The 14,659-nt window shown below is 43.7% G+C and overlaps 1 protein-coding gene across 2 annotated transcripts in view; it reads left to right on the top strand.

Annotated features, from left to right (window-relative positions):
* LOC141059037 (protein-glutamine gamma-glutamyltransferase E-like) overlaps window positions 1–14,659 on the top strand; it is a 118,354-nt gene that overhangs the window by 51,040 nt on the left and 52,655 nt on the right. For both annotated transcript variants that reach the window (XM_073555246.1, XM_073555245.1), the window contains exon 2: window positions 12,143–12,316. In XM_073555246.1, coding sequence (XP_073411347.1) covers window positions 12,143–12,316 — 174 coding nt within the window. The remainder of the gene's footprint in view (window positions 1–12,142; window positions 12,317–14,659) is intronic.

Raw genomic sequence — 14,659 nt, 5'->3', positions numbered from 1 at the left:
CTAAATATATATATTTAAACCCCTTATGATTCTCTGACTGTTTAACTGCCTTGGTAAGCATATGTTAGTATGCTGACACCTTTTTTTATAATTGAGACAGAGACGTAAAATGTAGTAGACAAATGTATACTTTTGCCTTATTTTTTTTTGTTTTGAAAAACATATTATTGCCAGATGATAAATGTGGCAATGGCCCAAAGTGGCCTTTTTGCAGATCTGAAAATTTAGAAACAAAACATTTTCAGAAAAACAAAAATACAACAAAACCATTATGCAAGACCAAAATAGCTACTTTACAAATTTTGGTAGAAGAAGGCGGAAGACCAGCCTGTGTTTGCTGCTGGCTACTTGGGCCAACTTGGCCATCTCCCTGTGTGGGGGCATACTGTTGCCCATGATGTGGGGAGTGTACTGCCTCCTGGGATTGTGGTGGGTACTGGGCTGACTGAATGACTGAAATTGTAGAGGGGCCTCTTGTTGGCACTGGTAGGCCTGTGTCTCATACCCACCAAAATAGCCATGTCGTCCCCAACCAGGTTGGGACCAGCCTCTAACACTGGATGGGAACAAGTGGCCATATTGGTGAGGTTGGCTAGAGGCAGACATATGTGGCTGCTGTGGGAAAGGTTGGGTAGGGGAAGGAAGGGGGTGAGGTGTAGGCTCACGTATTTGAGGATCCTCAGAGCCTACTTGAGCAAGCATGTGTGTGGGGTGTCTAAGGCGCATCAGAATCCTTGGGGAAAGCTGCCACCTCTCCAGATATTCAAATAACTCATATGGGGTATTGGGGTGTGCTTGCATCAAGCAGGATCTGAACACATCCTTGAATACGTAGTCTCACCTCATGGGAAAGGGCCCGAAGATAACGGGCCAGGCTGCATGAGTACGCCTCCTCGCCATCATCATTATTGACTCTAGCCAGATAGTTCAGTACCCCTGTGTCAACATTGGTACGGGTATCTTGGGCAGGGATCTGGCGCCTTCTTCTTCATCGCCGGGATGGTCCAGCAGGCTGTATGGAGCCCTGTATCTGGGCAGTTGGGCTGGTGCTGATGCTGCCCTGCTCCTCCTGTATGGCGGATGGCGCTGCAGCAGACGGTCCTGCTTGTGGATATAGTCCGGGTGGTGCGGTTTGTGGTGTAGGCACTGGGTTTTCCGGAGATGAATCTTCACCCATGCTTCTTGAAGGGGGAGAAGATGGGCCAGCCACCTCTTCTCCTCCAGCCACAGGACCAATTATGGCCTCTGTATCTGAGCCAGTTTCTCTCTCCATAAGGTTGGACTGAGTTCTGTTGTGAAATCGAACAGAGCCAAAATTCTAAACATTAGTTTTGTCTCTGTAAAGTATCTGTGTAATGTGGTGTGAGGTACCTACTTACGGTCTCAGATCCAGAATTGGAGCGAGGAAGGAGAGGCGATCATAATAAATATATTTTCGCTTTGTGTGGCCCGCATCACCACTCCAGGCCTGCTGCTGACGTTCCCGCCTGTATTGGTCGCAGATGCTGCGCCAGCGTCTCATCACATCTTCCACTGCAATGTGACAGGAAATATTCTAAATTGCACATATTTGCTTGCTAAAATTTGCTACAAGTAGCCTAGGCATGTGGCCTTCTAGGGTGTGCTTTCTACCCAGGGTGGCATATATAATTGAGGCATCCAGGCCAGATACACAGGGTCACAATAGTTCAGTGGTCAAGTAACTACACTCAATAACTTGGTTGGCTAGGAGGATGAGGAGCTTGTGGCCTGGGCCAAATTATGTCAGTATAAAATAATGGATCACATAAAAATCTACCCGCCTCATGAGGCAAAAAGGCCAAGCACAGGAAGGGGGGGACCCTGATTCTAAATGCCTTTTTTGATGTGAGGTAATTTTAAACACTTTTTGGATTGTACTTGCTCATTTGCTGCTGCTCCTCACGTGGCCGATCACCAAAATCGTGGAACATCTGGCAACATATGCGCCTCCATGACGCCTCCTTTCTTGCCCGGTTGGCATAATGGGCATCACGTTGGTCCCAGATTTCCGGGTGCTCCGGCACTAGTACAAGCAGCATCTCCACATTGAGGAAGTATGGTGCCATGACGCTGCAGGACTCTGTGGACGCGTAGTTCCTGGATGCTTGGAACGCTTTTTGAGCTAATTAGCATGTCTAAGCTTCCTGATGATGGATTGGCCCGTTTCCTGTCACCTGCCAAAAGACTTGCGTATTTCTCGTAAGTCACACGTGTGGTCCGTGTGTAATGCGTATTTTTTGCGCACCCATAGACTTGCATTTGCGTACTACAATCGCAGCATGCTGCGATTGGCACGGACTGTAGAATACGGAAATATATGGCTGATGGGAGCTGCCCCATAGAGAATCATTTGTCCGTGTGTAATGCGTGGTTTTAACGCCTCTCACTGGTCCATATTTCACTCTAGTGTGACCCCGGCCTAACACTGGCTCTGGGGTCCACTGTTCCTCTGCATGCAAATATTACATTACCATCACTCACAAATTTACCTATGCGTCTATACATTGGGTAGTTTGTGAAATGTATCTTGAGTTGCTGCCTTTGGCTGGAGACACACTAGCGATTTAAATCGGTCTGATTTTGATGCAGGAGAGTCGGACAAGTGTAATGCAATTGTCATGCGAGTGTCATGCGTTTTTTATGCGAGTACAATCAGATTTTTCACAACTAGCATCCAATTTACATCCGAATGCAGTGCGATTGCTGTCAGACTGCAATGCGATTTTAACATGAGCATTTACATAGAGAAATTTACACATCGTTTTAAAACGAAGTATTCTTAAAATATATATATATATATAGATATTTTAGATAGATTAAAAGCCGGCAAATGATCTGCTGGGTACAGTATAGAATAGAATAGGTTATAATAGAATAGATAAACTAGATAGATATATGCACATAGAATAGGTGTGTATACAGTGCGTACAAGTAGTATTCAACCCCCTGCAGATTTAGCAGGTTTGGTAAGATGCAAATAAGTTAGAGCCTTCAAACTTCACACAAGAGCAGGATTTATTAACAGATGCATAAATCTTACAAACCAAAAAGTTATGTTGCTCAGTTAAATTTTAATAAATTTTAAACATACAAGTGTGGGTCAATTATTATTCAACCCCTAGGTTTAATATTTTGTGGAATAACCCTTGTTTGCAATTACAGCTAATAATCGTCTTTTATAAGACCTGATCAGGCCGGCACAGGTCTCTGGAGTTATCTTGGCCCACTCCTCCATGCAGATCTTCTCCAAGTTATCTAGGTTCTTTGGGTGTCTCATGTGGACTTTAATCTTGAGCTCCTTCCACAAGTTTTCAATTGGGTTAAGGTCAGGAGACTGACTAGGCCACTCCAACACCTTGATTTTTTGCCTCTTGAACCAGGCCTTGGTTTTCTTGGCTGTGTGCTTTGGGTCGTTGTCTTGTTGAAAGATGAAATGACGACCCATCTTAAGATCCTTGATGAAGGAGCGGAGGTTCTTGGCCAAAATCTCCAGGTAGGCTGTGCTATCCATCTTCCCATGGATGCGGACCAGATGGCCAGGCCCCTTGGCTGAGAAACAGCCCCACAGCATGATGCTGCCACCACCATGCTTGACTGTAGGGATGGTATTCTTGGGGTCGTATGCAGTGCCATCCAGTCTCCAAACGTCACGTGTGTGGTTGGCACCAAAGATCTCGATCTTGGTCTCATCAGACCAGAGAACCTTGAACCAGTCTGTCTCAGAGTCCTCCAAGTGATCATGAGCAAACTGTAGACGAGCCTTGACATGACGCTTTGAAAGTAAAGGTACCTTACGGGCTCGTCTGGAACGGAGACCATTGCGGTGGAGTACGTTACTTATGGTATTGACTGAAACCAATGTCCCCACTGCCATGAGATCTTCCCGGAGCTCCTTCCTTGTTGTCCTTGGGTTAGCCTTGACTCTTCGGACAAGCCTGGCCTCGGCACAGGAGGAAACTTTCAAAGGCTGTCCAGGCCGTGGAAGGCTAACAGTAGTTCCATAAGCCTTCCACTTCCGGATGATGCTCCCAACAGTGGAGACAGGTAGGCCCAACTCCTTGGAAAGGGTTTTGTACCCCTTGCCAGCCTTGTGACCATCCACAATCTTGTCTCTGATGGCCTTGGAATGCTCCTTTGTCTTTCCCATGTTGACCATGTATGAGTGCTGTTCACAAGTTTGGGGAGGGTCTTAAATAGTCAGAAAAGGCTGGAAAAAGAGATAATTAATCCAAACATGTGAAGCTCATTGTTCTTTGTTCCTGAAATACTTCTTAATACTTTAGGGGAACCAAACAGAATTCTGGTGGTTTGAGGGGTTGAATAATAAATGACCCTCTGAATAAACTTTTCACAATTTAAAAAAAAATTAAACAAAGAAATAACATTCTTTTTTGCTGCAGTGCATTTCACACTTCCAGGCTGATCTACAGTCCAAATGTCACAATGCCAAGTTAATTCCGAATGTGTAAACCTGCTAAATCTGCAGGGGGTTGAATACTACTTGTAGCACTGTATACACTGCTCAAAAAATAAAGGGAAACAAGCAGCCTGTTGCAAATGGAATAGTGTTCCCTTTATTTTTTTGAGCAGTATATACAGTTAGGTCCATATATATTTGGACAGAGACAACATTTTTCTAATTTTTGATTCTAGACATTACCACAATGAATTTTAAACAAAACAATTCCGATGCAGTTGAAGTTCAGACTTTCAGCTTTCATTTGAGGGTATCCACATTAAAATTGGATGAAGTGAAGGGCTTAGGAGTTTCAGCTCCTTAACAAATTATAATGATTATATTGCACATAAAAACATTTCACATCATATATTCAACACTACAGATTTGCAGCACAAATTAACTAAACGATTACCCAAGTATTGATAGTATTTTATTTTCAAGTCATTCAAGAGCCTTTTAATAAACAACATTTTTGGTTTTTCCTCTCGGTGCAAAGATGAGCAGATTTTTGGCAGTTCCAACTCTTGAACAGACCACGTAAAGATGAACATGAGAAAAGCATGGAGATTGCAAATCGATCCCTACTAATTTCTAGGACTGTCCATTAGCATTGTTAATGGACATTGCAAATAGCAGTTGAACTGGAAACTGGAGGCGTTTAAAATCAAAAAGCAAATCAGATGGAATGAGTGGAATTCTTGGAATGAAAATGTACTCTCCTTTGGCACATCCTGTTTCTGAGCTGTGTATCTCACCCTTTCCTGTGTGATAATGTCTGCTGAGCTGTGTATAAACCCTATCCTGTGTGATACTGACTGCTGAGCCGTGTACCTAATCCTATCATGTGTGTTACAGACTGCTCAGCCGTGTATCTAATCCTATCCTGTGTGATACTGACTGCTGAGCTGTGTATCTAATCCTATCCTGTGTGATACTGACTGCAGAGCCGTGTATCTAATCCTATCGTGTGTTACTGACTGCTGAGCAGTGTATCTAATCCTATCCTGTGTGATACCATCTGCTGAGCCGTGTATAAACCCTATCCTGTGTGATACTGACTGCTGAGCCGTGTACCTAATCCTATCATGTGTGTTTCAGACTGCTCAGCCATGTATCTAATCCTATCCTGTGTGATACTGACTGCTGAGCTGTGTATCTAATCCTATCCTGTGTGATACTGACTGCAGAGCCGTGTATCTAATCCTATTCTGTGTGATACTGTCTGCTGAGCCGTGTATCTAATACTATTCTGTGTGATACTGTCTGCTGAGCCGTGTATCTATACCTATCCTGTGTGATACTGACTGCTGAGCTGTGTATCTAATCCTCTCCTGTGTAATACTGACTGCTGAGCCGTGTATCTAAGCTATCCTGTGTGATACTGACTGCTGAGCAGTGTATCTAATCCTATCCTGTGTGATACCGTCTGCTGAGCCGTGTATCTAACCCTATCCTGTGTGATACTGACTGCTGAGGCGTGTACCTAATCCTATCGTGTGTTACTGACTGCTGAGCCGTGTATCTAATCCTATCCTGTGTGATACTGACTGCTGAGCCGTGTATCTAATCCTATCCTGTGTGATACTGAGTGCTGAGCCGTGTATCTAATTCTATTCTGTGTGATACTGTCTGCTGAGCCGTATATCTAATACTATTCTGTGTGATACTGTGTGCTGAGCTGTGTTTCTAACCCTATCCTGTGTGATACTGACTGCTGAGCTGTGTATCTAATCCTATCCTGTGTGATACTGACTGCTAAGCTGTGTATCTAATCCTATCCTGTGTGAAAGTGACTGCTGAGCCATGTGTCTAATCCTCTCCTGTGTGATACTGACTGCTGAGGCGTGTACCTAATCCTATCGTGTGTTACTGACTGCTGAGCCGTGTATCTAATCCTATCCTGTGTGATACTGACTGCTGAGCCGTGTATCTAATCCTATCCTGTGTGATACTGAGTGCTGAGCCGTGTATCTAATTCTATTCTGTGTGATACTGTCTGCTGAGCCATATATCTAATACTATTCTGTGTGATACTGTGTGCTGAGCTGTGTATCTAACCCTATCCTGTGTGATACTGACTGCTGAGCTGTGTATCTAATCCTATCCTATGTGATACTGACTGCTAAACTGTGTATCTAATCCTATCCTGTGTGAAACTGACTGCTGAGCCATGTGTCTAATCCTCTCCTGTGTGATACTGACTGCTGAGCTGTGTATCTAATCCTAACCTGTGTGATACTGACTGCTGAGCCATGTGTCTAATCCTCTCCTGTGTGATACTGACTGCTGAGCTGTGTATCTAATCCTATCCTGTGTGATACTGACTTCTGAGCCGTGTAACTAATCCTATCCTGTGTGATACTGGGCTCCCCCTGCAGTCTGTGTCAGAGGGTGGTCTGTGTTGACACGGTAATAAATTGTGTTATTTCCAGCTTTACAGAAGGACGACAACACCATAGAAATGATAAGAATGGTAGGTAGATAAGAATGGTGAATTGGAACGTGCGGGGTTAAAATTTTGCCTTACAACATAGCCTATGACACTTTTGGGGTCCAGACTTGTGACTGTGCAAAATTTTGTGGCTGTAGCTGTGATGGTGCAGACGCCAATCCCAGACATACACACACACATACATACATACACTTTTTCTCCATTATGTACATAGGGGCAAAATTGTTTGGTGAATTGGAACATGCGGGGTTAAAATTTCACCTCACAACATAGCCTATGACGCTCTCGGGGTCCAGACGTGTGACTGTGCAAAATTTTGTGGCTGTAGCTACGACGGTGCAATCCCGGACATACACACATACATACATACAAACATACACACACACACATATTGAGCTTTATATATTAGATAAATATATATATATATCTTTATATTGCACAGTAATGTAGATAGAAGATTAGCCATTAATTCATTTGTCGGCTTCTGTAAAATCAATGCAGGAGCCGCCAGGATGAAAGACATGGTTTACCTACAGTAAACACATGCATAATAGTTTGATATATAGATGTCAGTGACCAATATAATTAGTATAGTATGTGCAAATTATGAGACATATTTAATAAAAGAATCTTTTCGGGGGAAAAAAATGGAGTGGGCTCCCGTGCAATTTTCCAAGCCAGAGAGGGAAAGCCGATGACTGGGGGCAGATATTCATAGCCTAGGAAGGAACCATGGTTATTGGCCCCCACTGGCTACAAACATCTGCCCCCAGCCACCCCAGAAATGGCGCATCTCTAAGATGCGCCAATTCCGGCACTTAGCCTCTCTCTTCCCACTGCCCTGTAGCTGTGGCATATGAGGTAATAGTTGGGGGTTGATGCCACCTTTCTATTGTAAGGTGGCATCAACTAAATGTAGTGAAAGGGTTAAATAAAGACACAGCCAGAATAAAGTCTTTTAATGAAATAAAGCAGTAAACACAATTTGCCATCTTTATTCTGCTAATCCAAGTGACGCCCTCATTCACCTGTAAGAAATAAAAACAAACCAATAATATTCCATACCTCTCCGGCGTTCAGTCCCACGCCGTAATTCATATCTGGGGACTGTACAGTTTACAACCGGGAGCGGTGCTAATGCGATGGTCCCGGCTGTAAACCACTGAAGAATGACTGAGATGATACCAGAGCTTGCTTTAGAGACAAGCGCTGACGTCACTGAGTTTGCCCTCCCTGCAGCCCTGACCCGCGCTGAACTCTTGAGCGAGGGAAAATGAACAGGAAGTGATCTGACAGCTGCTATTGCGCATGTGCAGTGGCGCCATTTTGCTAGAGAAGAGAAAAAAATTTCTGCCTGCAGGTTTCTTTTTCCTTTTTGCAGTATGCATCATATACGGTATATGATATTCATTATGCAAACTAGGGGGCAGGTCACAGAGGGATGAGCTGTATTATGAATATCTAATCTGAGCACCACATACACCAATCTGCCTTAGGGCACAAGAATCTCATTAACACCAAACTGAAAAAGATTAAACAACAACCAAAATATGGATTTTGTGAACCAAGGTATCATTTTAAGGGCAGGGTCAGACGGCTGTTTAACTCATGCGACGATTGCATCGCACTGCACGGACTGGCCGGCACCTCTCCTGACCTGAGCAAGACAGCATAATGGATTACTATGCAGCTGTCAAGCTCAGGTCAGGAGAGCCGACAGGCAAGAAGAGGTTTACGATGAGATTCTCACACGAGAAATACGTCAGTCTGTCTCTGCCCTAATCAGTATAACAGCGCCAACCTGACACTGTCTGCAGGTTACTGTGCACAATTCTGCTGACAGGTTCCCCTTAACCACCTCATGACCTTGGGATTTTCCATTGTTGCGTTTTTGCTTTTTGCTACTCTTCTTCCAGAGCCATAACATTTTTTTTATTTTTCCGCCAATATGACCGAATGAGGGCTTATATTTTGCGAGATAAATTGTACAGTTTAACAACCCCACTGATTAAAAAAGTAGAATAAAAAAAAATAAAACGCCATTTTCAGAGGCTTGTAGCATCTCCATTTTGGGGTATCTGTGGCTGGGTGAGGGCTTATTATTTGCGTACCAAGCTGACTTTTTTTATTGATACCATTTTGGGGTAGATATGCAGTTATACAGCAACCACAAATAATTATGGCGTGGTTTTTTTTTTCTTATGCCCTTTACCAATCAGATTAGGTAATTTTGATTGGGTGTTTTTGAATGCAGAGATACGAAATATGTATACCGTATATTTTATTGTTTTACTTTGGGGCAAAAGAGGGAGATTTGAACTTTTATTTGTTTTCTCATTTTTTTTAAATATTTTTTAATGTTTTCGATATCTTACTTGCTTCTATAGACTCCTTAGGAGAGCTTCAACCCTGCTATGTGTAGCTAAAATCATCATCTGGCAGCATTCATACAGCTCAGCAATGACCAGCACGGGGGTCTTCTGCAGACGCCTAGTTTTCATGCCAACCCATGTGCCAGGGGCACCGATGGGCGGTGGTTGTGACATGCTTCTAGCGCGATCATGTTACATGCCGCTGTCTGAGATTGACAGCGGTATTTAACATGTTAACAGCCGCATGTGGATCATGATTCCACCTGTGGCTGTTAGGGTCACATGTCAGCTGATCAAATCAGTAGTCTTGTGCTGAGAAAGATGGGGGCTCAGCGTCATCTTTCTCAGCACATGACGATTGGGGGATACATAACCTATGATGTACCTATAGGTGGTGAAGTAGTTAAGTGTCCCTCAGTGTAAAAAAAAAATACTTAGTAGAAAAAATTATTTTAGTGCAATTATTCATAAAGGACCTTGACCTACAATAGCAATAAGTTGGGTTTACAGCTAATTAATTACTATGAGCATTGCTTCTAGACCATAGGCTTGACAGCTAAATTGAACACTTAGACTAGAGTCACACCAGCATATATTCTGTGTTCCGAGAATTGGATCGATTATGGTATTAAACTCTGATCAGAGTGTTAGGGCCGAGTCAGACGGCCGTATAACTCGTGCAAGAATCACATAGCACTGACGGACTGGCCCGACACCTGTCCTGACCTGACAGCGTGATGGATTACTATGCAGCTGTCAAGCTCAGGTCAGGAAAGCCGACAGCCAGTGCGAGTTTTACAATGCGATTCTTGCATGAGAAATTCGGCAGTCTGTCTCAGCCCATGTGTCGCCCCTGAGGGTTCAGTCACCACAGAGGTACTGCACCTCCTCCTGAGGTGTAGTATCCCACTCTCCAGGCAAGATGGAACACCTGACCAGCCTCCAACACCTGCATCCCACACAACATAGTAGTGTAGCAAAGCACCTTTGGTGGCTCCCTGCTTGGAACAGAAGAGTGCTGGGAGGTGGGTGGAGCTGAGACTGCACAAGAGAGCCGGAGAATGTTAGGAAGTAGTCAGTCTGTGAGAGAAGATCCCCTGAGAGGATGGAGTGAAGGAAGTGCTGCAGCAGACTTCAGTGACCTGGAGCTGCTGGCACGGGAAAGAGGAATAGAAAGCCTGATTCTTCAGAAGGAAGATAGTTTAGTACGGAACGTAAGGAGGAGAAGAGAACTAAGGACTAGGGTCAGAGCAGAGCCCTTCCTCAAGTTCGAAGCGCATGGCCGGGGTCCGGTCCCCGAGGCTGTTTGTGAAACTAATGTTCCAGCAGCAGACACCGGAGGACTAGGAGCTGTGACCACTCTATTCCCACAAAAGACTCAAAGACATGGTGGCAACCTATGTGTGAGCCAGGGCATGACGGAAGCAGGCTACAGTCACTTGTCATGCGAATAGAATTCCAAGGAACATCTGAAAGGAGGAACTTGGGTTTAACACACAACTTCAGGTACTTCAGTATAAGCGCTAGTGGGGAGACGTTCAGGACAGGCACACGAAAGGGACAGCTGGAAAGGTTAATTCCATCTGCCTGGGAGTTGGCTGAGCCCCTGATCTGGAGACCGCAGCATTGAAGCGGGCACCTGTCTGTGCCGAGAACATGAGTAAAAGAACTGGAACTGCATTCTTCTGTCTCATTGCCTTCTTCCTGCGCCAACCCACTCAGCACTGCTACATCTCTGTGCCGAACACTGCACCATCTCTCCTCATTTGCCAACCTCATCTACTCTGCCCTGGGACTACAGCTCCACCTGTGGAGGGCTACAACATCATTGCTGCACCACACCATCTGTCCCAGAGAAGCAACCCTGCAGCGCTGGTCAAACTGACCAGAAACCACAGGTGGCGTCACGAATCATCTCAATGACTTTATCCCCATCACTCTACCCCTTTTACATTGACCGCCTGAGGCCACGGACCGGGTCACCGCCACTGTGACATCTCCCATTGAAATCAATGGGCCCGGCACTGAGTACCCCACGGCCTCTGGGGGCGAGTCACCCATATTCAGAGTGTTAGGGCTGAGTCAGACGGCTGTATAACTCGTGCAAGAATCACATCTCACTGACGGACTGGTCGACACCTCTCCTGACCTGAGCAAGACAGCGTGATGGATTACTAAGCAGCTGTCAAGCTCAGGTCAGGAGAGCCGACAACTAGTATGTGTTTTACGAAGCTATTCTCACACGAGAAATACGGCAGTCTGACTCTGCCCTTATTCAGAGTGTTAGCTTAGTCTGATCAGATTCTCTCAAAGGAGAGACTTGGAGCACAGGTGAGGAGAAGATGGAGAACAAAATTCCTCCATCTTTTCCTGGTCAGTGAGTGGAAATCTGATGTCATTCAAGTGCAGTCCAACGTTTTCCAAGCACTCATAGACTTGAAGAGGTGAGTAGCTTCCATCTTTAGAGTAAAATCTCAGCATGTCATGTGTATTTTTTTTCTTCTCACTGACATTCGGTCAGTGTGTGTGAGGGTGAGGAATCAGGTTGCTGCACTGTCCCATTAAATAACATTGGTCCAAATACTATCCTATGTATATAACTGTGTGAGTCCTTAAAGTAACACTGCAGACAAAACTAATTTAGCAAGGTTCTGCTTATTGCATGGTCTGATTGGTCTCTTCATGGACCCCTCAAGTTCCCTACTACGGTAATTATAGTACTGTCACGGTAGTGGCCATCATTTTCCATTGAGAAGACCTACTCTGTATGAATATCCGTATAGTATAACTGATCTTATGTAAAATGTTTTGGTTTCTTTTTTTATTGCTGTTGTGTAGCATTACAGCTGCAAAGCACCAATGTCCAGCAAAGCAAAAATGCATCGGCACACCAAACCAGTGAGTTTATGAGCCAAAATCTCATTGTGAGGAGAGGTGAAGAATTCACTATTGAACTCACATTCAGCAGACCAGTGCAGTCTTCAGACAACATCATATTAAATATGAAAACAGGTAAAATTTAATTGTCTTTTTTTGTTGTTGTTGCAATGTTCAACTCTGTAAAGTCACATGTTCATAATACAATGTCAGCTTTAAGACCAACATTAATCTTATAATGGCGGCATGGTGGCTCAGTGGTTAGCATTGCAGCGCTGGGGTTCTGGGTACAAATCCACCAAGGACAACATCTGCAAGGAGTTTGTATGTTCTCCCCGTGTTTCCGTGGGTTTCCTCCGGGTTCTCCGGTTTCCTCCCACATTCCAAAGACATACTGATAGGGAATTGACAGTGCCAATAACGTATGTAAAGCGCTGTGGAATTAATGGCTCTATATAAATGAGATAAATAAATAAATGGGATTCTTTGAACCATTGGCTTTAAAGAAATAAAATGAGTACGGTATTTATTATGTAAGTTGAAGGTAATGGCCTGGATATACAGTTCTGGCAAAAATTAAGAGACCATTGCAAATTTGTGTCTGATTTTTCTCTTTATAGGTATATTTTTGAGCAAAATGTAAATTGCTCTTTTATTCTATAAACTACTGATAACATGTCTCCATATTTCCAAGCAATTAATTTTGTATTTTAAAAAAATGAGGAATGGTCAAAACAACAAAAAAAGGCAGTGCTTGCAGACGTCAAATAATGCTAATAAAACAAGTTCATAATCATTTAGAAACAACAATACTAATGTTTCAACTCAGGAAGAGTTCTGAAATCAATATTTTGTGGAATAACTATGATTTTTAGTCACATCTTTCATGTGTCTTGGAATGCTTTCCACCAGTCTTTCACACTGCTTTTGGGTGACTTTATGCCACTCCTGGTACAAAAATTTAAGCAGTTCTTCTTTGTTTGATGGCTTGTGACTATCCATCTTCCTCTTGATTACATTCCAGACGTTTTCAGTGGGGCTCAGGTCTGGAGATTGGGCTGGCCATGACAGGGATTTGATGTGGTGGTCCTTCATCCACACACTGATTGACCTAGCTGTGTGGCATGGCGCATTGTCCTGCTGGAAAAAAACAGTTCTCAGTGTTGGGGAACATTGCCTGAGCAGAAGGAATCATCTGTTTTTCCAGGATAACCTTGTATGCAGCTTGATTCATACGTCCTTCGCAAAGATTAACCTGCCCAATTCTAGCCTTGCTGAAGCATCCCCAGATCATCACCAATCATCTACCAAATTTCACAGTGGGTGTAAGACACTGTGGCTTGTACTCCTCTCCAGGTCTCCATCTAACCATTAGATGTCCAGGTTTTGGGCAAAGCTGAAAATTAGACTCATCAGAGAAGATTACCTTACTCCAGTCCTCTATGGTCCAATCCTTATGGTCTTTGGCAAACTTCAGCCCGGCTCGCCTTTGCTTCTCATTGATGAAAGGCTTTTATCTAGCTTTACATAACTTGAGCCCTGCCTTTAGGAGCCTGTTATGAACTGTTTTTGCTGTGCACTTCACCCCATTCACCCCAGCTGCCATTTGTCATTCTGTTTGTAGGTCACTTGATGTCATCTTGCGGTTGCTGAGTGACATTGAAATTAGATGACGGTCGTCCTGCTCAGTGGAGAGTCGTTTTCGCCCTCTGGCGGTCTGTAGCTTTGTTGTCCCCAATGTCTGCTGCTTGAACTTGTTGTAATGAAATGCCGTCTTAGAAATTTTAAGGATAGAGGCAACATGACGCACACTGTATCCCTCTGCTAGAAAAGCCAGAATTGAGCCCTTCTTTTCTTCACTCAAGACTTTTCTTCTTTTCAACTCCTTTGGCATGGATAAAAGTTATTTTTTCATTCCTATTACTTTTGGGATATTACTAGCACTTGTTTTGCCATCCAGCTTGTCCTATTGCAAGAGGATTGTGAACACCACAGCAGGGTATTTTTCATACTTTCCTTTGGTAAATAAGATTTGGTTCAGGTGATCACCTAATCCAAAGCACATTAGGTAGAATGAGGTGTACTCTGGTTAGAATTCAACTGACACTCGAATGTAATGACTGTCCGACATGTAGAGAAGCTGATTTTTGTAAAACTGTGCAGTGGTCTCTTAATTTTGGCCAGAGCTGTATTTATTAACAGTAGTTGGTTGTGTCTGCACATAGAAAGTAATGGTCCATGGCAATAAATTTAGGTTTACACACTGAAGGTAATGGTCTGGATCTACACATGGAGGCTAATGGTTTCTGTTCACACATTGAGGGTAATGGTTTAAGGTAGTTATACCATTTTTAGTGACCCTAATCTATGTACTGAATGCAATAGCCCTAGTTTACATACTGGGCTGGGTATACAGTACAGGAAAAGGTATGGTTTAGATCTACACATTGAGGGTAAAGGCCCTTAGTGTCATTATAA

Source organism: Dendrobates tinctorius, unplaced genomic scaffold, assembly GCF_039654945.1.
Source record: "Dendrobates tinctorius isolate UK_male_01 unplaced genomic scaffold, ASM3965494v1 ptg000223l, whole genome shotgun sequence".
Classification (NCBI taxonomy): domain Eukaryota; kingdom Metazoa; phylum Chordata; class Amphibia; order Anura; family Dendrobatidae; genus Dendrobates; species Dendrobates tinctorius.
The sequence above is the reverse complement of the archived record's forward strand: the minus strand, read 5'-3'. Positions and strand labels throughout refer to the sequence as shown.